The 24,145-nt window shown below is 39.9% G+C and overlaps 1 protein-coding gene across 1 annotated transcript in view; it reads left to right on the top strand.

The window, feature by feature from the left end:
• The window catches only part of ankrd6b (ankyrin repeat domain 6b), a 47,497-nt gene that overhangs the window by 8,219 nt on the left and 15,133 nt on the right, over window positions 1-24,145 (top strand). The window contains exon 3 of the mRNA XM_071202027.1: window positions 17,356-17,500. Within this exon, the coding sequence (XP_071058128.1) occupies window positions 17,356-17,500 (145 nt within the window). The remainder of the gene's footprint in view (window positions 1-17,355; window positions 17,501-24,145) is intronic.

Genomic DNA, 24,145 nt, shown 5'->3' with positions numbered 1-24,145 from the left:
TTGACTTACTGTTCGACATGAAGCTAGAAGCTACCTTGCTTACAGTACACAGTTGATCCTGAGTCCTGTCAGTTAAAGTGTTTCATAGTTAGCTTAGCTAAGCATCAACCTAGCAAAGAAATATATGGATGTTATGTGACAGTATTTCTGAGAAAAAGTCAGCTGAAATGGTGGCATGCCACTGCTTTACGTGTCGACAGCATGTTTGAACATATTTGCAGCAGTAAATGTGGCTGTTTGGCCACTGACGTTGCCATAACAACACCTGAATTTAAATGTGCAACCTCTTTTTGACATGAAATTATAATTCTTTTGAATGATATTCCTATTGACAGCTAGTTTCTATGTGAACATTATGAGATGGACAACCAGAGAGAATAAATGAAAAACAGTTGTGAAATACTATATGACAAAACAAGAATACCGTTTAAAAGGGGAGTGATTTGTAAAATATAAGAAAAATAAAATCTGTTTACAGTTCTGTTTCCTATGGGTGTTGAGAGATGTATCCATAGATCTCTTAATTTTGCTCTCTAAGTGCACCAGATTGATGCTTTTAACTTCAATTTTTTTTTAAATCTTCCCGGGGGAGCATGCAGCGGAGATGAGGGCGCCCCTAGAGGATATTAGGTCCACGGTGTTTACATGATTATTTATACAATATGTGTGCTTATGCTAACATCATAAGACAAAAGTTGGTTCTGTGTTGTGTGTAGTGAGAACGCGCTAGAGTGAGGGGGGCCCCCAAGCCAAAGCTCGCTTAGGGCCCCCAAAAGTCTAGGGCCGACCCTGGTATTCCTACACTCTGGTACTTCTACGTTTACTCAAGTACACGATCTGGGTAATTTTCCCGCCTCTGCTCCGAACCCTGCTCGTTTCACCCATAGACTGTACACTTAACAGGTTTCACCTGTCTAATGGCTGGCAAAGTAGACCGCTGGAGAATGAGACAAAGAGTAACTCGGTATGCGGCCAAGGGTCAAAGGGAGGGGGCGGGGACGCGGAGCCTGTCATTTTGGACCGGAACTCATTAGATTGGACGACAAGGTTTAACTGGACTGGAGCTGGGTTGTGTCTTCTACCTCGGTGTGTTGACCGTACTGACGGAGTCTGTCGGCGGGTCTGTTCACATGCTAATGACCCAGAGGGAGGTGGCGGCGGGGAGAGGCGACAGGAGCTCGGTGTGTTCACTCCTATGAGAATCACACCTCATACACTCCGCAGTTACCTCTCTAGCAGCGTGCACTTCACGGGATTGTCGGACTATTTAACACCGTAACAGGAAGACACTCGCGGGAAAATGTATCTTCCAGGTTAGTAGTCTCTTTTTATTACATTATTTGTGTATAATCTCTTTAATATCAGCGTTTACATGGCTTGTTTTGCACTAAGTTCACCATATGTGACGGGCTCTGCGTTGGGACTCTGCTGACTTGAATTACGTTCCGACTCCGAGAGAAATCTCTGCGATATTCAAATGATGTTGGCTAGTTAGCTACTATTTTAACCTGTTTTTAACTTCTAGCTTTATGTTAGCCCGTTGAGGTTACGTAGTTGTGTGTTGCAACTGTATAGGCTACCACTGGTTCTATTCAGAGGTAGTAGAATTACTCCGATCTTAAAAAAGTAGAAGTACCAGAGTGTAGGAATACTCTGTTACAAGTAAAAGTCCGGCATTCAAAACATTACTCAAGTAAAAGTACAAAAGTATTTGCATCAAAATATATTTAAAGTACCAAAAGTAAAACTAGTAATTGTACAGATTGGTCCATTTCAGAATAATATATATGATATGTTTTATAATGATTGATCATGAAAGTGTTCTCAAAGCTGGTGAAGGTGCAGCTAGTCTGAATGACTTTGTATACTGCAGGGTAGCTGGTGGATTTACTCCAGGTGGAACTAAAGTCTGATTTAAGGCTTGATTATATTTCACATCATTCATCCAAATCTGTAGAGTAACTAAAGGTATTAAATACATGTAGTGGAGTAAAAGTATACCATTTACCTCTGAACTGTAGTGGGGTAGAAGTAAAAAATAGCAGAACATGGAAATACTCAACTACTGCCTGCATTATGATCACTTGTTAGCCCAGCTGGGAATTACATGGTGAGTTCACAGTGAATTTATTGTACTTAAAGTATTGCTTTCAAACATAAGGTATATCTCCATCATGACAAGGTTAACATCCCAGTTATCCCCATTGGGTTTGTCATGTTTAAACCATATATACAGTCTATGGTTTAAACAGACGTTTGTGTATTCTTTTTTTTTAAATGTATTTGTTGAATATTTTGTTAAGAGCTAATATGAAATACCTCCCTTAGACATCCCAAGCTACTGTCTTAGTGTGCTGCTGACTGATGAATGAACTCGCCAAGATGTCCTTACTGTTCTCATTATAGTTATACAGGTCCCCAACAGGGAGTTAGGGATGTTACAGCAAAATATCACTATTTTAGGAGCTTTGGTCTGGACTCAGATGAAATATGTCTGAATACTCTGAAAACAAGAATATTTTAAGTAATTAAAAACGTAATTGGGACACTGGGTGCATAATAATCACAGCTCTTTCTAATTAGGCAACAGACCCTGAAGAAATACCATAACATGTAAAAAAAAGTAGGCTTTGGTGAAATCTTCTCTGCAGCAAGGAATTAGCCTGAGGCTTAACCTAAATATGTAATTCTATAAGGTTCACATTGAGGCTATTCAACAGTTCAAGATATGAGCTTAATGGGAAAGGCAGCTCAGTAATGTGTTACAATGATAGACTCCAGGGCACAGTGGCTGTTGTGAGCTACAGTATATCTGTCTGAAACGCATACTTATTTTAATTGGATTATGTTTACGAGGCGTCAGTGTCTTAACTCCTCAGGCTACGATTTTATGTGATAATAACATCATCAGCGACCTTACTATGGCAACAATAAATGATGGCGTTATGGTCCTGGTGTAAAAAAGCTATTGAATACACGTGAGATCAAGTTACACTGACGATTCTTTCATTTGTCCCGGATTCACTCCACTTTGCTGTTTGGGAAAAAGCCTCTGCGTCACACTCAGTGGTGGAAAGTAACTAAGTAGATTTACTCAAGTGCTTTACTTGAGATACATTTTGAAGTACTTGTACTTGACTTGACCGTTTCAATTTGTGTCTACTTTGTTCTTCTACCCCACTACAGTTCAGAGGGAACTTGTACTTCTACTCCACTACATGTATTAATACCTTTTAGTTACTTCTTCACAGATGTGGATGAATGATGTGAAATCTAATCAAGTGTTGAATCAGACTTTAGTTCCACCTGGAGTAAACCCACAAGCTACCCTGCAGTCTACAAAGTACTTCAGACTAGCTGCACCTTCACCAGCTTTGAGAACACTTTCATGATCAATCATTATAAAACATATCATATATATTATTCTGAAATGGACCAATCTGCACAACGACTACTTTCACTTTTAAGTATATTTTAATACTTTTGTACTTTTACTGATGTAACATTTTGAATGCAGGACTTTACTTGTAACAGAGTATTCCTACACTCTGGTACTTCTACTTTTACTTAAGTACAAGATCGGATTACTTTTCCCACCTCTGGATCACACTTTCTAATTTGTGACTTTCATGAAAACAAAAAGTGAGCCTCTCAGTAAACGGAGACCATTATACGAATCTTTATTTTCACAAAAACCTTCAAAAGATCTGCACACCCAGTTGTATGGAAGCTCTTCCTCCGTACAGCGTGTATTCTTGCTGTGTGAAGCTGTTGGAGTATGACCCAAACCCGTCTGTCCAACTGCTGCCTCCCCCGGAGAGATGATTAGCACGGCACAGTGTGGACCAGATCAGAGGTCACCAGGTGTATAATGGGAACATAATGAGCCCTAATGTGCTGCAGGGCACGGGGGGCTGATTGGGGGGGAAGAAACTAGACACTGTATGAGAGCTGATTATTAGATTTGTTTGTCAGATGGTGAGATGATGATGATGATGATGATGATGATGATGATGATGCCTCCAGTGTAGTGTGAGCTTGTGTTGTAAAGACGCTGTGATCTGATAATCCCCATAATGCTTTGTGAGTGAAAATCAATATTGTAAAAAAAAAGTACTTCTGTGGTGCCTTTGACCATTATGATATGTAATCTATGATATGAATGCTGCCTCAAAGGATTATAACTTTGAATACGATTTACAAGTTAGAAGTGTAGCTGTTCAGAATTAGAGGCTGGATTTGCACGCTGTCGTAGCACGGCTTCTTAGTGAATCACAATCAACTGTATTGCCAGGTACATTTACACGTACGAGGAATTAGCTTTAGTGTGCGGCGAACGAAACAGTGAAAAGTAGTTGTAAGTGTAGGTAAAACATATAACGATAATACAAATAAAGTATTTTTAAGACACTATTTAGCATTAAAGAGAATTATTTATACCTAATTTAAATATACAAAAGAACAAACAAACTTAAGACAATGAATATATGCCAAACTAAAGGTGTAATCTATTTTTATGTGTGCATAAATGTGCAACATATATATTCAGAGAGCTGAGCGTGAACATGGCTCACCGTATTACATAAACATGTTGTTCACATGATGTGATTATGTTACGCATCATGTTTGTGGGGTGGACACAAGGGATTCACTGAAGGCGCGAGTGAATAGCTCTGGCATAACAAGATGAGCTTTCTTTGGGCTTTGGCCTTGCAGGGGCTCGCCATCCCTCTTGACCCTTTATTGGAAGCTTGAAACAACGGCCATGCACAGCCCCTCATACTTCTCACACACTGCATCTGCTGCCAAGTTGTCGCAGGGCACAGGACTTAACAAGTGGGGGACATATTGGTGGACAGGCTCAAAGAGACAAAAGGCTAGTGCAGCAGGAGAGAGCCTGTACTCGATGTGTGGGTGTGTTTTGTTCTGGGGGTAGAGGTGGGGGGGATGCTCGGCCCCACAGCTGACACTCGGCTCTCTCCAGCTGGAGATGAGGCACCATGCTATACCTCCTCCTGCTCTCATTGTTGTATGTATGTGCATGTGAATGCCTTATTACGTATGTGGGGGGAAAACATAGACAAACACCATCAATAATGTATGTCTGTATGTCCATTATCGTATCTCTCACACTGCATTGTGTGTACAATCAACAGTTGGTGCGGACACACCAACTTTACATAAAACAGACAGAGCGGGAAACGCTGTCGTCATACTATCAGTTTCTATTGAGGATCAGGGACCCCGCCCTGCCCCAATGGGTGGAAGACACTTTTCACATGTTGCAGGGTTATACCCAGGAAAGGACACATCTGTAACACAAAAGTGCCACTCTTTAGTTTATTTGTATAAAAAGCTTTGTGTGTGTACTATAATATTACCTCTTTAGACCTTCAAGCCAGAACATGTAAGAATCAGTTTCTTTATAACAGATTTATTTTAGGAGGCCGCGAACCAATAAGGTTGGGAATGACTGCTCGTAGGGGTGGGCGATATTGAAACATATATTATCACGATATTTTTCAAGCAGTATCACGATAGACGATATATATCACGATATTTTTTCATGTCGGTTATTATGGTTATTTTTCAAGTTACTTAACAGTACAAGCAAACAAAAAGGAGTAACAGACCAAAATAGCATTTCAAGATGGTTTTATTTCTGAAATGAATCCCTGAATGAACAATTCAACATTTTGATATGGCTTCAAGTTTCTCAGTATAAAAATGAACTTTCTGAGGTAGCACTAGCATGAAAAAGAGGGTAAAACATAACTAAGTAAAACATCAATGAGGAAAAGTCAGTGCAAAACAATTAAAATGTAAACTTTAGACTTGAAGTGCAATAAAAGACTTTAGCATAACTGAAGGGAAAAGTTTATTTTTTTTATCACGATAGATACGATATCTCTGAAAAAGCATATCCTGGAGACCTAATATAGTCACGACGATATATATCGTCATATCACCCACCCCTAACTGCTCGTAACAAAATGTGTTTGGAGGTACCTAATACGTAAATATGAATCCTCAATGCACAGGAAGCCTTGAGCCCAACAGAGCTGTTATTAAAAAAACAACTGATTACTTAGATTATTTGATCCAAGAAAAATAATTATCTTCAACGATACATTTAATCAATTAATTGTTAAATGATTATTTTATTGCAAAAATCAGCCCTATCAATTAGGGAGAGGTCCAACTTGCCTCTGTTTATCATTAAAGTGAGTATTTTTTGGACAATTTAAGAACCAACAAGTCAATGATTGTGTGCAATATTATACTTTTTTGAAATGAACATTATGCAGGACGTAGAACAGTGTTGGAGTACTTTATGTTTACCTCACACAGTTTGGGTATTAGTCTTTCTTCTCACCCTGTTGTGTTACCAACATTACTGTTAGTAATCATTCCCATCAGTATATTATTTGGAATGAGGCCAAATTGGCATAATCTAATACTTCAACAAAGTACAGGGGCCATGTGAATTGTTCACTTAACGGCCACATGTGGTTATGGGTGGTGTCGTGGTAATGCATTTGCTAGCCCACGGTGGGTGGTGAACTCATTGTAAGGTCCACTAAAAGGGTGGCGGCATCTCTCTGAGGAGGACAAGGAGCATTTTCTGCTCCGTGCTCCCGGACAATGAAGCTGGCCCAGGAGGTGATTATGGCTGCCGACGGGCGAGGGTCTTCCAACTCAGGCATTGGGGAGGGTCTTCTTCTTTGTTGTGCAGCTGCATCCTGTAATCCTGTCTCAACACATGCTTGTTCAGGGTTCCCAAGGGGTCTTAAAAAGTCTTGCATTTGATAATCAGAATTTAAGGCCTTAAAAAGTCTTAAATATGATAAAAAAAAAATAAGAAAGGTCTTAAATATGGTTTAGAAGGTCTTAAAAATGATTGGATTTGAAAGGTACTTCTGTGTTGCGATTGCATCTAAATGTGTTTTGGGGGAAATGTCCGGGCTGCAAAGTAACCAGTAGGGTGGGTAATAGCCGTTCAGTCCCCCCCATGGTCCCCCCCAACAATTTGTAAAATAAATCAACATGGAACCAGTCACTAACTTTGTTTCCGCCGGCCCCTTATTGGAGAACACCCAGCTAGTAACCTAGCAACCAACCAAGCTTCAGCTAGTGGCAGTCAGAAACTTGGGTATCTTCAAATCTACTTACAAATAAATATGGGGAAGTGTAAGTTAAACCGTATTTGGTTGGAAAACGTCAAATGTAGTTCTTGGTTATTATGTGCAATTCATTTTTTTAAGGTTTTCTAACAATTTAAATCATGTTTAATGATCTTGAACATCGCTAAAACATAGCTTTTAAGAAAGCTATTTCATAAATGGCTAGATCTTGATAAATAACAATTATTTGTATTGTTTGTGCTGAGATATTCAGGAGTTCAATTATTTAAAATGCGCAGTCCTGAATGTGGGTTTGTGGTGAATGTGGGACAGGACACACATTTTCAGAGTAAAGGCTTTCACATTACTATCATTATATTTGTATTTAAATGTAGGCTACATTTTACACCACAACGGAACACAAAAGCACGACCAACCATCATACATTGAATTCCTTGACTAACAAGAGAAAGATTAATTCATTTAAATATTTAACAACAAATGGGCCGGTTCTAAAGGGTTATTCAGTTAAGCCCGATGAGAGGGGGTACAGCTGTGCACATGTCATCATTAACAGACGTCGTTTAAAAGTGACGTTTGAGTGAACGAGGGCGTCCCAATTAATACCTGAGGACTCCTCTGTCCTCGCGTCACCTCCTCGTGTCCCTCGCTCGCATTTTACGGAGGCGGAGCTAAGACGCAAGGAAGGGAGGCGAGTGAGGGAAAGGAGGAGTCGAGGAGGGGTATTGGGATGAGGCTACTATATACTGTAGCTAAACACCAATCATACAACAGCATGAAGGCAGCAGAGCTACACAAACACACACACAAACACACACCCACAGAGACGCACACACACTTTCTGTCTAACACGCTAACACAGTTCTGTGTACTGTTATACTGTTATGTTCAGTCATCGTTCTTATGTTGAACATGAATACATTTACTACGTATTTATTCTAATATTACGTTTAAATAGGTTAAACTTAATTTATTTATTTAACCTTTATTTAAACAGATAAAAGCATTTAGATAGAATGTCATTTGCAATGCTGACCTGGCCAAGAAGGCAGCAACGTTACACTTATGTGTAAAATAACATAACACAAACATATAAAATGCAGAGAACATAACTAAGAAGACAAAAAAGCAGTCACTACATTGTGCACATTAGGACAGTAAGAAAGGTGCACTACGTATTACTGCAAGAGCAGCTGGTGGTAAGGACTTCAGACAACTTCAATCTAAAACATGCTATTGAGACGAGTGCCGTCAGTTTGAGGCGTGATTGAAGGTCATTCCAAGACCAAGGACCATAATAAAAAAGACTCCTTTTTCCAGCCTCAGTCCGCACAGCAGGAACCTAGAACCGTATCCAGGCACTGGATCTGAGGTTGTAAGAGTCACAAACTGGAGCAAATCTAGCACACATGTACAGTGGAAGCTTACCTAAAATGGCTTTATACATTAAGAAAAACCAATGCTGCATCCTACGCATACTAAGTGAGGACCATCCAGTTAGGCTGTACAGTGTGCAATGATGAGTCCTATAGGGTGCATTTGATATATAACGCAGTGCAGCATGGTAGAGTGGGTCAAGTTTGGCCAAAACAGTGGGACAGGCAAACCTATAGATGGTATCACCGTAGTCCAGCTGGGACAGGAATAAGCCAGAGACCAACTTTTTACGGGATGAAGTTGAAAAACAACATTTAAGTCTGTAAAGGAAGCCAAGAGTTAGCTGAGGCCTGGTTCCACCTTGCTCCGGGAACAGCGTGGATACTGTTGTGCTGGACTGGGAGAAAGGCGGGTGTCGTGTTTCTGCTGTGCCTTTTCTTGGCTGTGCTGGACAAGGAGAAGATCGCTAGTCGTCCTGAACAATCTACTGGATTCGGGTGTGTTCTGCCGCCCGCAGTGGACATCCCCTGTACAGTTTCGGAGGTGTTGCACAAACAATTGCTGGTTGCACTGTCGCTGACATTCATTTCGGATTTTTTTTGTCTTTCTCACATGCCTGCCACGATGGTCCTTCAGAATTTTAAACTCTAATCTCACTTTCGCGAAGTTTGCTGGTGACTCTAGAACAGCTGACAATGTATGTGTGTTGATTAAGAGGAAAAGGTGCTTGGTATTTTTATTGTTGTTATTATCAGGAAATGTACAGCCAAATCCAGGTCCACCGAGCAGTATTAGTCAAATAGCTACTCCTGCTGATCTTATATCTAGATCTGGGCTAGGTTTAATTCATTTAAATGTGCGTAGTCTGTTACCTAAATTAGATTTTGTCCGCATTTGGGCGAGTTCGACTGATGCTGATGTCATTGTCTTATCAGAAACGTGGCTAGATAAATCCATTTTGGCCTCTGACATTTACATAAATGGTTACAGTGTATATCGTACTGACCGGCCTAAAAAAGGTGGTGGCGTTGCCATTTATGTGAAAAATAAGTTTTGTGTAACTAATATGGTTTCCAAACAGCTAGAATTTTTAGCCGTGAATATTGAGGTAACAAAGGGTCAACAGGTCATGCTACAGGGCCCCCTCGGCTGTCAAGGACTCTTTATCGTCATTGGCAAAACTGTTATCACAACTTTCCTACAAGGAAATAGTGCTGCTTGGTGATTTTAATTGGGACTGGTTAACTTCTGTGTCACAGGATTTTAAAAACCTGTGTACCTCTTTGAATTTTACCCAGATTACAGACAGTCCTACTCGCCCAAATATTAAGTCCCTAATAATGCTAACCGGGAGCTAACGGGAGAATAAACTCCCGTGGAAGAGCAGCACTGCAGCGGTCGGTAAATGCTGCAGAAACACATTAATAAACAATGAACCACGGCACTCTGGAGAAAAGCATAAGGTTGGAGAAGTCGTTATCCAATTTATTCTGGCTTCGTGTGATTAAAAGCAACACGATCATCAACCCGACGCAGTTGTTGTTGTTGTTGTTGTGAGCGCCGTAATGGCTGCCGTTGGGGGGCAAATCAGCGATGTAAACGGTGACGTCATGACGCAGCAAGGGCAGCTCTGGGGCGCCAGTGGGCGGTGTGCACAGAGCGGGAGCTGAAAAGGGAAACCGGAGCTGAACCAGAAAAGCTCCCGCTCGGAGCTAGAAACTGAAAAGCGCTGGTGTGAAAGAGATGACATGAGCAGCCCTACCAGCATTTGCCATGGTGGCCTAAACATTTTTATTTGGTCTTAAATTGTAGTTCAACATTTATTTCCTGTTACTTCTGGACCATGACGGTTGGCCAGCCTTCAACGTTTAACTGAGTGGAATAATGAATATGTTTTACCAACATGTTGGCTATATGTTAAGGAGTTTTCAGTAGGTTGTGACAGTGCACTGCAACATATTTGATTTAATTTATTTTAGTCTGATTTATTTTTATTTATCATATTAATAATATATGTTTAGTATGGTTTTGGAAGTGCGCTCCAACATATTTGTTGATCTTGTTTATTGGTAAAATATTATTTGTTTTAAAGTTCAATAAATGGTCAATGAATAATCGTCAAAATAATCGTGATATCAATTATTGACCCAAATAATCGTGATTATGATTTTTGCCATAATCGCACAGCCCTACTACAGTCCAAATTAAAATTGAGCAATTTTATTTCTCTGAATGTTTTTAAGGCACGTCTGCATGAGATGCTTTCTGACACTATGGGTGTTTGTTTGTAAGTGTTGGTGAATATGTAAATATGATGTCCTCTATTGTTTGTTTTTATGTTGTTTTTATATTTCATGTGGAACTAAATTGATGCAGGTCTCCCTTGTAAAAGAGATCCATGATCTCAAGGGACCTATTTGTCTAAATAAAGGTTTGAAATGAAATGAAAGAGTGAATTTCAATTTCTTAGTTAGAACTTCAACATGGTGTTTGAAGTTGAGATTACTGTCCAACCAAAAGCCAAGATATTTGTAGGTATCGACAAACTCAACAGATACACCATCAAGGGTGTCAATGGAGAGGCAAGAGGACGCTGACTTAATATTATTGCTTTCACCTAACCTAATATTACGTTATATATATATATATATATATATATATACGTCAAACGATTACAATTTTTAATCAGATTAATCACAGCTTAAAAATTAATTAATCATGATTAATCACCATTCGAACTATGTCCAAAATATGCCATTTATTTATGTATATTGTTGTGGGAATGGAAAGATAAATGAAAGAAGGCGGATATATCCATTTAAAAAATGAAAAATATTCCTCTAAGGAACATTTAGAACAGTTAAAAAACGTGCGATTAAATAATTTAATCGACTGACAGCCCTAATAATATTATGTTACGTTCCAGTTTTTTCACTGTAACATCAAGACCAAAAGCAGTTAAGTACAGAATGTTTGGAAGATGTACATCTCCAGTAGCGGAACATTTGATGGTGTCCTTTTTATTTATTAACTGTCAAAGTCAAGTTAGGTTATATGACTGCAAATCATTTCCAACAATTAACCGTTTTTGGTCATGCTTTTCATACAAACTAAATGTTAGATGAATAACTCCAACGACAACTGTACGTTTTAAGACTTTACTTCTGCACAACATTAACAACAACTGTTACAACCATAGAACACACACCTCTCTCGCACATGCGCAGTAGGTAACAACACTTTAACACTAAACAACTTGACTAGTTTCTTAACTTGTTCAGAAAGAATCGGAAAGTTTAGTTTTTGCTTTAGTCATGTGATTTAAGTTCTCCCCTTGCTGCAGTGTTGTCCACCGTGTTCTATGACACTACAGTGTATCTTCAAATTGGGGGGAATAATTAAACTGGACATCTTGAGCAGAAAGATGAACATTTGTCAGACTTCTTTAGATTCTTCTCGTGAAATTCTAATTTGTATAGGCCAGCAGTAACACTGCTTGGTACCCAAGGTATGTTGCCTCTTTGCCGCACCGTCGCCAAGCAATCATTTAATGTTGGCAGAAATGCTGTTTGAAAGGGAACCACAGCTGACTGATTACAACGCTCTGGCTCTTTTTCTCCCTCCCCGAGGCGAGCGTTTGCTCCTGCTGCCCTCCGGTAGTCCACCAGCAGATGACAAACACCCACCTCTCCGCCTCCGCCGGTGAGGTGACGTGCAACAACATTAACCTTTCTGTTGGTCGCTTGTTAGCAGACCCTTCACGCGATGGCAGAGCGAACAGGTACAGGCAGGGCCCATAGTGATAGCCCTATAGTTTAAATCTACTACCCACACATGAACATATGGAAATGGGTTACTATTTCAAAAAATAAATGTATTTATAAATGTATTTAGGAACCTATCCATGTGATTTTTAGTGGGGGTCGACCTCAAATCCTCTATGGGGGTCCAGGGGCATGCCCCCCGGTAAGATTTTATTTTTTATTTTGGAGTTAAATGCATCAATCTGGTGCATTTTGAGGGGAAAATATAGAGACTAGATCTATGGAAACACCTATATTAAACAGAACTGTATACATTTCAATAATCATAAAATCATGGCCATAACCAATAACATACCATTTCCAATATGAAAAAAACACTGAAACTTGTTATTTATTTATTTTTGGTTAATTTATAGTTGTGAGTGTGTCTGTGCTCCTGAATCAGCCTCTCCTGTCTCCCTCCTCTCCCCCTGCTCCTCTTGAGGCAGCAGCAAAGACTAGTTTTCTCTCAACAAGTTTTAAAAGTGTATCTTACCTTTTTTCACCGTAATATGTGTTTACATAACTGGTGACCACACCGTTTGAGACCCACTGAGAACTTAGACTAAGTTAACTATCTAAACACTCAGAGAGTCCTTTACCTCACCTGAGCTGAGCTTATCCCGAGCTTGAATGACACACAGAGACCAATCAAGGGCTTTGATTTATGATCTGTATGACAGTGGCCATGTCGGCAGGCCACATCATGTGGACAGCCAGTCACCCTGTGTGAGGCAGGCCACTTAACAGGCCAGAAGGAGGCGAGATCAGTGCAAGGGAGCGAGGGATCATTGTCCACAAGTGAATCGATCGCAGATGGCGTCGTGGTCACGGACGAATAAAAAACAAAATTATATAATTTTTTTTTTTTTTTTTAAATTATAAAAAAAAGAAAAAAACCTAAATGGGTCGCGAAATATACTTGGGCGGCCGTTAATATACCTGGGCGGCCCGCCCAAGTATAGTCTATGTGTGGGAAACCCTGGCATCATATTGAGAGGTGCAGCCAGTGACGCGTCCTAAAACCAGGAAGTAAGCTGCTGGTTCCCTGGAAAATAGCTGGAAATAAGGTCTGTGAAAAACTAACCTGTTTGATAAATGCATGTTTTGTTCAGCCGGATAATCTCCACATGTCTACCCTACTTTTATAATTTTCGAATCATAAATCTAATCGATAAAAAGGGTTAATAAAAGGTTATAAAAAGGGTTTTAGGACGCGTCACTGCACCACTAGAAGCTAACTCCATCAATCAAGCTGAAACGTTCTCTCCCTCTTCTTCTCATGCTCCCTGTCACTCTCCTTTAACTCCTCCGGTAACTTTCTTTTATTTGAAGATTGTTTTTTGCCTGGCGCTTGGCCGGTTACCGCCGGTATTAAAAACATTTTGACGATTAGGTGGCGCGATAGTCTGTAGTGAAGCAGCGCGCTCCCGCTCACGGGAGTCTGCTCGCGCTGCGCTCCGGAGCAAACAGCCGTTTGCTTTTCCCCCAACAACGACAACCGACGGACGGAACGCTATGTTGTAGCGTTGATAAACGAAAAAATTTAACTAAATTGCTAGTCAAAATACCAATACCACAGGACCATTTTTTAAAAGTCATTAAAACCACCTCTTGAGTTGTGTTAAAAGGCAGTTTATTTGTAGTCCTATGTTTACGGTGACCTTTGTACTATTTATTGAGATGGCTGTCACATCTGGCCCAGCTGTCACATGGATGACAGAGGGTTTATTTCCAGAAGCGATTTGAGGATTAGCGAACAGTGTGTCAGGCTCCTATTTCTCTGTATAAAGGCTCACATGCTTGGCAGTGATTACACAGATAACATAGCCATACATATGTGTCCTGTATCCCCCTCTTTGGTCCAGCACGACTGACTCGGTGGGCATAGAAACAGTGAGCCCCTGCAGTGAGCTCGCACTGAAACAGATCTTGGGATTAGGAGTGGGTCAAAGTATTGCTTTAGTCAGGTTCTGGCTCTCCTCTCCGTTTCCTGGTGCAGGAAACACAGATGGCAGTTTTGAGTGGGATCCCAGGGTGGAGGGAGGCGTTGGGGGAACCTTCCATTCTGATCACTTGTTTCACACACATTATGTCATGCAGCTGATCCCTCACATGTACAGTGTGAGAGGAAAAGCCCGCCTGCTGGGAAACTAGCTGCGCTGTTAAGAGCAGTCAAGGGGGAGGCTGCTCTTTTGTATTCCTGTTACTATCTTTCCAATCAAATAGCTTTATGAGCACAAACATACAGTATTACATAGCTTAGTACAATTGCGAGATCTATACATACATACAGTATGCATTTGAAATGTGCTGTTAAGTTCATAAACATTTCTGAACAAATGCAAGAATAACATGTTTTCGAAAACAAAATACTTTTTGAACATGAACTAAAAAGGTGAATTATTGTGCAGGGAAATGCTGATAGTCAATTCCTATATTACAAGAATAATAAAATAATACCACAAAGACGTGAGAGCTGGTGACTCTGTCCTAGTTCCTTGTCTCATTCTTGCGATGAGGGGTCGTGAAAAGTATGCTTTTGCTTCATACATGTGATATGAAAGGTCCTGTGGAGTTGTGGCCGGATCAGTGGAGTCACAGTACGTGTACAGCTGATGCAGAGCCCGATGGGACTGTATAGTGCTGCATGTCATAGGGCTGTGAGTGCTCATACACACAGATGACCCACATAACAGAGCATTTACTGCAGGCCATGTAGCTCAGAACGCTCAAGTTAATTTGAGTGCATCCATGACCTGCTTTATATCACAAAGGTAAGAGAGTGGTGCAGCAATGAGTCCTGAAACCTGGACACGAGTTTGCCTTTTACCAGTACCACTTCTTTTTCGAACGTTGTTTTTGTTGCAAGCCTAAAATCAAGTCTGTGGTTAGCAGAGATTTTCATGTTTTGTTGGACGACAGAAAATGTGTCAGTTACATGTCAGTATGTATACATACATACTGTATGTGTATGTGTGTGTGTGTTTGTTTTGTATGTGTTTGGTTTGTGAGGCACTTTGAGTTACTTTTGTGAATTAAAACTGCTTTATAAATAAAGTTTGATTTGATGATTATTTTAGCACAGGACATTGACGTGTTGCTGGTTCAGTGTTTCCCCTAGGATGGAGTCATAGCAGCGGTGCTAAGGCCAAGGGCCTAGCAAAATGTGAGCGCGTGGAATTTGTTAGTGTGTGTGCGTGCGAAGGGAGCTGTATACTTTTCAATAACATCTTTAGAATATGATCACAACCAATAACAAATCATTTAAACTTGTTTATTCTTATCTTATGTTACCTAGTTAGTTTTCTTTATTTTTCTTTATGCATATTTTACTAATCACTCCCCTTTTAAACTGTTTTTTTGTACTGTCCTATAGTACACATTGGAATGATTTCTTACTTTATTTTTTACGACGAGGCTATATTAAATATATAAAGGTGTGCTCTATCTAGCTCTCTGTCTCGCTCGCTCACAGAGGCTGTATGCTCCTCCGTGGCGATGACGCGAGCGCCACATATTATTATTTTAATGTACAAAAAATAAATAAAAATAATTTATTTTTATTATTATTTTGTTGGTACCTGGCTGGCGCCCCGCAGCTGAATGTATATAGGGGAAACACTGTGGTCACTTGTCAAAGTGGCTGTTAGAGTACACTAATTGCCTCCCCCTCCTTTCAGCTAATCATTTGTAAACTGTAATCCAAAACCAATTATCACAAGCTCATTTCAGGGCGGAGAGACTGAGTAAAAACACAACATTCCTCTGCTGACATGAAGGTTATAGGACAGCAGTGCAAATTGGAGGTATCTATGGGTTCACTGAATAGATCACACCCCCTCCTTGCTGCTCAGCTATGAGACCCTCACACCCACTTAAACTTTCATTAAAAATGTACTGGTTGTGGTTTTGAATGGGTTGCTGTTGGGCGTGTTGACAGTGGGGGGCACTGGCATTTACATTCCTGGCATACTCTTGACATCAACTGATTTCCATCGGCTTAAAGGATGCACAGTCACCTTCTCGCTTATCAGTCATGGTGCAGTGTCATGGACAGTGTTGACAGCAGACTCTATTGCTGTCTGTGAGCATTACGAATACATCCCATCATAAGGTTCAGTGACATTACTCATCACAGAAACACTGTTTTGAAAGGTCTGTAAGGACTGTCCTGTTATGGTGATTTGAAAAGCTGGCATAGCTTGTATAGCTTTGCTGAGGCTGTATTTTTATACATATATACGACTTCTGGGTGGAATTTTGCCATTATTATAGAAAGTCAATAGACATTAATTAATTGGAGATAGTATTGTATAATCCCAAAGGTTAATGGCAACAAATAAATAGTTCTAGTGTTGCAATTTAAGTTTATTGTTATTGATTAATATGCTAATTATTTGTCTTGTTTGGTCTGTTAAATGTAGTTTCTCGATATAATCCAAAATTGACGTCTTTTTTGTTTTTGTTTTGTCCAACCAATAGTCTAAACCTCACAGAAAAGCAGAGCATCCTAACATCTGAGAAGCAATCCAGGCATTTTTCGAGCAGAAATGACCAAATTGTTGAGAAATGGTTTCTTCTCAGTTTGTAAAACTAATAACAGTTGCAGGACACATAATGTGCTACAGAGATGACCCTGGAGTGCAATACTCTCTGGTTCTCCCCCAACTGATAGTGTAGTTGCCAGCTCATAGAGTCCTATTGTGAACCAGGAAATGTTGAGTACCCCAAAGTGTTATGTAACAAACAGCATAATTAGCATATGCAGACATGTAGCCAAACATGGCCTTGGTGATTTGGACAGTATTGGAGTGGTTTTGGAGGTTATTGATGATGCTGAATCCACTCCTGACATTCTCAGGATCCAAAATGGCCATATTTGTCATTCTGGTGGGCTGATTCTGATGAATCTTGGGTCCATTACAAATTATCAGGGGATTCAAAACTTCCATTTCTGATCCAGAATAGGTCAGAAATGGATTCGGGCATTTGGCATCCTCATAACCTCCAACACCTCTTTGTTCCAGAAAGGTGTGCTGCTTGCATGAGAATGAGTCGGGGAGGTCAGAGCAGGTATGCAACTGTGAGGTTATCAAGTGGGACCCTCCCCTCACAGCTGTTTCAGTGATGAGCCCCCACACCTCCTGCAGGCTGAACTGCAAGACTCCACATGTGAGCTGTCAGAGCGGCTGCTCCGACCCAACACACTGCCTGTTGTCCTGCTCCACTGAACCCCATGCAGCAACACAATGATGCAAGCACACTAGAGGCTTATGTGATATTAATACATTATAACATTTTAATATGATGTGAATACAAATACACGTTCATTGTTATGCAGATGATACTCAATTCTATTTATCGATAATGATGAAACCAATCATCTAAATACTATTCAAAATTCCCTCAAGGACTTAAAAAGTTGGATTATCTTAAATGCTTTGATGTTTAACAGAACTGAAGTTATAGTACTCTGGCCCTAGCATCTCCGAAACAAACAATCTGATATGAGCAGGATTTCATTGCCCTTATTTGGGTCTAAGGTGACAGACATACGTGTAGTTGCTGTTGGGTTGTCAGTCATCTCGATCACTAGCCTAATCACACCAAATATGTTTAGACATTTTAAATACATTTGACTGAAATTGTATCCTAGTATTACACACTTTTTTGGAAACCATTTAGAAAATCAACTGTTGAAAACACTTGGAGCAACATTTCTTGTTACCCCATTGGCCAATAAAGCTGATTCAAATTTTGATTCTGGTTTCAAATAAAATCGTTCAGAGTTTCTAATTCCATGACCTCAGACCTCAACCAAAGCTGATTTATATCTGTGTAAATTAAATATTTTGGGGGTTAGGTATGTCAGGTAAAAGAAAGCAATTTAAATAATTCATTTGAAGCTTGATGACCCTAACCCAATGAAATGGTCATTCATTTCATTTTGTGATGATTTATTGACAAAATAATCAAAATGTCACTGGGTAATTTAAAGAGTGCTCGATGCACCACTATGCGTTTTATTTCAGCTTCCAGATTGTTGGTCTTCACAGTGGGACCGTCAACCTTTACGATGTGTCTGAAAAGTTATTTATCTTTATTTTGTCAATCAAATCAAGTTTAACACAGTAGAAATTGTCATAAATATTGTAATGATTTGAAGGGGGTAGGGCTGCTCGATTATGGCAAAAATCATCATCTCGATGATTTGGGTCAATAATTGATATCACGATTATTAAAAAACGATTATCCATTTACTTTTAAAACATCCATTTATTGACAAATAAAATGTGAACTATATGTTTTCATAATCGTTGCAAGCCAAAATCGTAATTGCGTTTAAAATACGATTAATTGAGCAGCCCTAGAAGGGGGCAGACCTGAGCAGACAGGCTGCTGACCCTGGAACGACCCAAAGCTCTGCCTTTGGGGGGGTCAGGACAGGTCATCCTCCACTTTTTTTACAGAAAGTCACTCCTTACTCCACTGTTCACTCCAGGCGTAAGGCTCCGGCAAAAGGGAATTATAAGTCAAGTTTCCATCCAAACATACTGCAAACAAGAGATAATGTGAACTAACGTCTTTACACTTACCAACACAAGTCCAGAGGTTGCGCTAGACTTTTTCACTGCCCGTCATTTTGACGGACAGGATCGTAAGGTTTACGTCAAAATTCAGTATTACCCGTCGGCGCACAGCGTAAAGCCAAAACTCACAGACATTTCAATGATCTGTACGGCGAAGTTGCGTTTGGAAACGGTATCATTTCCTTTTTGTCAGGCATGCTTAACACCGGAGCCTCGCTGTGGGGACACTTTGGCGCTGTTCCGAGTTTGGTTAAATCCGTCAAAAAGAGGGACTGCTTTCAGATTTTTCCGTCATTTGTAAAAAAAATCCGTCATAGGCGGAAAATATTCGGTTAACGCGACCTCTGCCAAGTCACTCTTTATTCTTTGACATGTAAAGGTTTGCCAGAATAACATACTGTAAAAAAAGAGAAATAAAGAAAAGAGAATTTAGCTTTTCTCTACAGAAACAATGTAGCATTTATAATAAGAATAAATAAAAATGTTTGACTACATACACAGAAAAAACTGAAATGTTGACTTTAATGAAACCTGTTTAAATGTAATTAAAGTCAACGTTTCAGTGTAATTATTCATCCATGAAATGTAAATGTCCCTCAAATGATTTGGTTGTGTTGCAGACCAAGACAAGCTAGGTATTTACTCTGTGTAATAGACATTCTCATATAATTAGGATCGTTTGTTGTGACTCTTAAGACTGTACTTTTTCAATAGAATAACAATGCTAATAAAAGCACCTATTGTACCTCCTATAAAAAGAATAGAAAGTATGAATGACTCTACTGCAACTATGTTTTCTTTTTATATTTTAGGTCACTGTAATTTAGTTGCTGAACCAGAGAAAAACAAATCTCATGATTTCCTAAAGAACTGGTGTATCTTCTGGAGGGGGCGGTTGTTTTTCAGAAGTGAGAAGGTTTATAGTATTCTCCAGGGCCTTCTCCTGGCACTTGTGAAAAGCAGGGGCTTGGCATGTCTTATACTTGAACAGAGTCCCAAGTTCCAAAAGTTTGCACAAAAGCCTTGTTGCCTAGCTGCGTGTGAGGCGCCTCAGAGCGCCTGCCAGGCCGGCTTTGTGTGTGCGGCTCTCTGACTGAGCAGGATCTGGAGAATCCACTGGAATGCAGTCGGGAGAGAATTCCCTCCTCGCTAATCTTATTCAGTTTCATGCCAGCGGGAGGGAGCCATTGAAAGTTGCCATAGTGCCTTTTCAGCTCAAGTGAATTGCCCTCTGATGCTCAGATTTGCCATGCGTTATTTAAAACTCCACATTTGGTGGTCTAGTTTTACATCTTGGGATTCTTACGAAGATATTTGTGGTGCCGCAGAATCAATCCGTCCACCTCTCCATCTGTCCACAAACTGACCCACCCTTCCTTTCCTTCCTTTCCTCTATCCTTCCTTTATTCATCCAACACTCTCTCCATCCATTCATTCAGTCTGCCGTTCATCCACCATTCATTTAATCATCCCTCAATCCTTTCCCTTTCCAGCCCCCAATTCACTCATGCATCCATCCATCCCTCCATCCATCCATTCGTCCTTCCTCCATTCATTCAGTCTGCCATTCATTTATTTATCCCTAAAAAATATTCGGTTCAACTTAATATTATTGCTTTCAACTCACCTAATACAATTATATGGAATCTGTTGACATAATACATACAATTTAAGTCAATGTTACATTTTTTTTTTCAGTGCATCCATCCATCCATTCATTCATCCACAAAAACTGAAGCAGTGACTTTAATGAAGTGTAACTGTATGAGGTTAGTTGAAAGCAATAATATTAAATTGAACCTAATATTAATATTTATTTCAACATAATCCTTTGCTTCTGACTTTATTGTATTGTATTGTTTCCTCTGAGATTAGGTGTAAGACGTGGTCTGTACTGTGCAGCGTCAAGGACTTGGCTGTCAAACTGTATTGCACAGCCATGTTTTATGCTTGAGTTGGGATGAAGGGCTAATGTCTTGGAAGTAATCCATTTCTCTCTGGATTTAGCCATGTATGCCTGTGGGGCAGAATGTGTCTTGTTAATGTCATCCGTACCATGTTCTCTCATTCTCTGCTGTGTTTCCAGTGATGAAACGCAGTCATTAGAGGGGCTGTCATCACAGATTAGACTCTCAGGATCACATGGGACATCCTCTTCCTCTTCACGGTGGAGCTGTACCATCGGTGTTGAGTTGAAAATGCTGTTTTCTCTCTTTCTCACATCCTGTGTTCCTCTCAGGTTACCAGCTCGTATGTATGGCTGGTAATTCCCCTGTAGAAAGGGATGACTACAAAGTGATAATCCTGTTACAATAGTAATCCTTTTACTTTAATAATGTTACCCTTATTTGACATGCAAACTAACTCATCTGTGCAGACATAGGGAGTCTGGGAGATGTTTCTTTCATCAGTCTTTCTGAAGTGAAGCATGTTATTGTCCATAATATCCTGAGATCAGTTATAATCTAATGTAACTTTTGTTAATTCTTACCCTTGCAGTTGTAACAAAGTGAAATAAAATGTTGCTAGCCTTGAAAGACTACAGCTCCCATGACATGTTTCTCCTACAGCAGTGTGCTATAATAAGTCATTCTGACTGTTTCTCTGTTTCCACGATATCCACTCAAATCTTTCGACAACTTGCAACAGCCACACTATTGTTACCATTTGGTTCGGGTAACAAACGGTTTTAGCTCCGCTTAACCCAGGGGTGTCAAACTCAATTTCTTCACGGGCCACATTCGCATAAAGGTTGCACTCAAAGCGCCGGTTGTAACTATATAAATATATAATATATATATATATATAAAATAATGTATTATATAATTATTGCCTCTGAATTGGATTATTATCGGATAGGATAATAACTTAGTAATTATCGACGTCTGAAAGCAGAAGTCCAGGGCAAATCATTGCAAGTCTCTCCAGTGTGCATGTCACAAAACGAGATGCATTGTGGGACATGTAGTTTATGGGCAACCTGCTTCTGTAAAGTGGCATGTAACCGTATAATAAACGTATTATATTCTTTGCAAGCTCTTGCAGGGCCACATAAAATGAAGTCGCGGCCGCGGGCAGGATTTGGCCCCCGGGCCTTGAGTTTGAGACCCCTGGCTTAACCAATTCATTGATCTACCAATAATAAATGATATAAGATTTTCTTAGGTTTACCCCCCCCCCTGTCTATTCACAAAGGCTGAACCACACAACTTCATGTTTTTGGAATCTTGTTGAATTTAAAATGAGCTAATGCAGTCTTCAGAAACAAATATGACTCACTTGTTATGACTTGTTTCCTTGAGAATCATTGTGATTGAAAAAAATGCAGTCAATTTGGGGGTTGGGGGGGGGGCCTGGATTATTTGCACACCAGATAAACATGAGAACTGCTTGCTTAAAAAAAGACAGCCCAGTGAGTGTCAGAGGGAATCAGAGGCACATGCAGGGATGTCTGTAATAACCCGGCCCAGGCATCATAGAGCCACTTTAATCCACTTAATTGAGGGCAACTGTTGAAAGAACACGAGACTGTGAGAACCTCCCGTAGCAGAGAAGACGCTGTGGCTGGGACCAATACCTCAATAGCAGAACAATTGTAAATGGAGTGTCCCTGCCTCCTATTGGTTCTTGTTCCCTCTTCTACCCCCTTGCGTTTAGGGACCCCCCCTATTATGACAGCACAAATCTAACCCCAAAACATGGCAGGTTTTCTGTTTGTTTTTTCCCAATATGATTATTGCCATTTTCTTATATTGTATCAACAATAAATAAAAAAAACATGTACTTCACACTTAAATAAACACATACACACACCCTTAACTGGCGCTAGTACTAAATAGCATACATATAAAATAAATATTTTAGAAGAATTTCACACATTTCCTTTCAGAGGCAGTCCACATTCCCATCCTTCATAATGGTTATATATGGTTCCCAGAGCTGTACCTCCTGGCTTGAAGAAGTCGAAATTCCAAAAGTTTGGTCCGTTCTGAAGTCTGTTTGAAGTCCTTTGGATATATTCCAAGTGCACAAAGTTAGACGTTCCAAGGGACTTTGAAGTGAAACATCTCTGACTCCTGAATACATCTTTCCTGAAGATTTGACAAAAGACAAAGAAATAACTATCCTTTCTCATCCAAACACTTAGTGCATCATCTGAAATACTAGCAGGCATATGATGACGTTTGACAGGATTTATGTACATTCTCATGAACCATTAGTCATTTGAACCGATAGCATGTATTGTCTGACTTTGTGCTTTTAGGCAAGCATGGTTCCAATCTGCCTCATCAATATCATCTTTTATATCTGACAGCTTGATAGGACTTTAAAAAACCCTAACCACTGTGTTGACAACATTTCATTATCAAATGATCAAGTCGAAGGTAGTTTCTGATCTTCTCACAACACTATATTGAAAGTTCTTGATCAACCATGTGTCAGCAGTTCTCTATGAAAGCCTAACGTCGGACTCAGCCGTTTGGAGGCGGTTTCCTTTCTGTGGTCTGTTATTGTGTGTTTCTCTTGAGTGGGGCTTAGTGAGCATGGATTATCCTGACCACAATTCCAATTGTACAGCTCATAACACCTCCTGCTTTGTGACATTTCAAATAAAAACCCTCCTCCAAAATACAGCGTTTATCAAAGGACAGAGCCCTGTATTATATGTCCATATAATTGGGTGTTTTGACAGAACCAATAACATGTATTAGAGGCTTTTTGATTAATAACAGTCCTCGTGTCCAGACATGCTTTCAGCGTCTGTTTTCCCTGCTATTATTACAGGCTCATTTGATGACTTCATTGATAACAGTGAAAGCATTGGAAGCCCACTCACTAGAATTGAAAATATGTATGATACTCCGTATCTGCCTGATATAAGTGTGTTGGTGTTTTAGTAGATTCATATATTAAACTTGTTTAGAGACATGCATGGAAAGAGCACCAGCATATGCCACTCAAATAATAGTGTTTTTAAATTAATACAGTTATGCTTACATTAGGGATAGGTATGAGTTCCTGGGTAGATATAGAATAATCAAATGTTGCAATAAAAACATATATAATACATATTTACGTAGCGGTTTTCTTTAAAGGGACAGAACCATAGCCAAGATAATGTGCTTAGAGCGTCGGATAGCGTTCATGTTTTCAGTCAGACATCCCTCCAGCTATCCTGTGGATGTTAGTATGCTCCCTGCCTCTGCATGTTTCAACTCAGCAGCCA

The sequence above is a fragment of the Pseudochaenichthys georgianus genome, chromosome 24 (genome assembly GCF_902827115.2).
Source record: "Pseudochaenichthys georgianus chromosome 24, fPseGeo1.2, whole genome shotgun sequence".
Taxonomy (NCBI): domain Eukaryota; kingdom Metazoa; phylum Chordata; class Actinopteri; order Perciformes; family Channichthyidae; genus Pseudochaenichthys; species Pseudochaenichthys georgianus.
The sequence above is the reverse complement of the archived record's forward strand: the minus strand, read 5'-3'. Positions and strand labels throughout refer to the sequence as shown.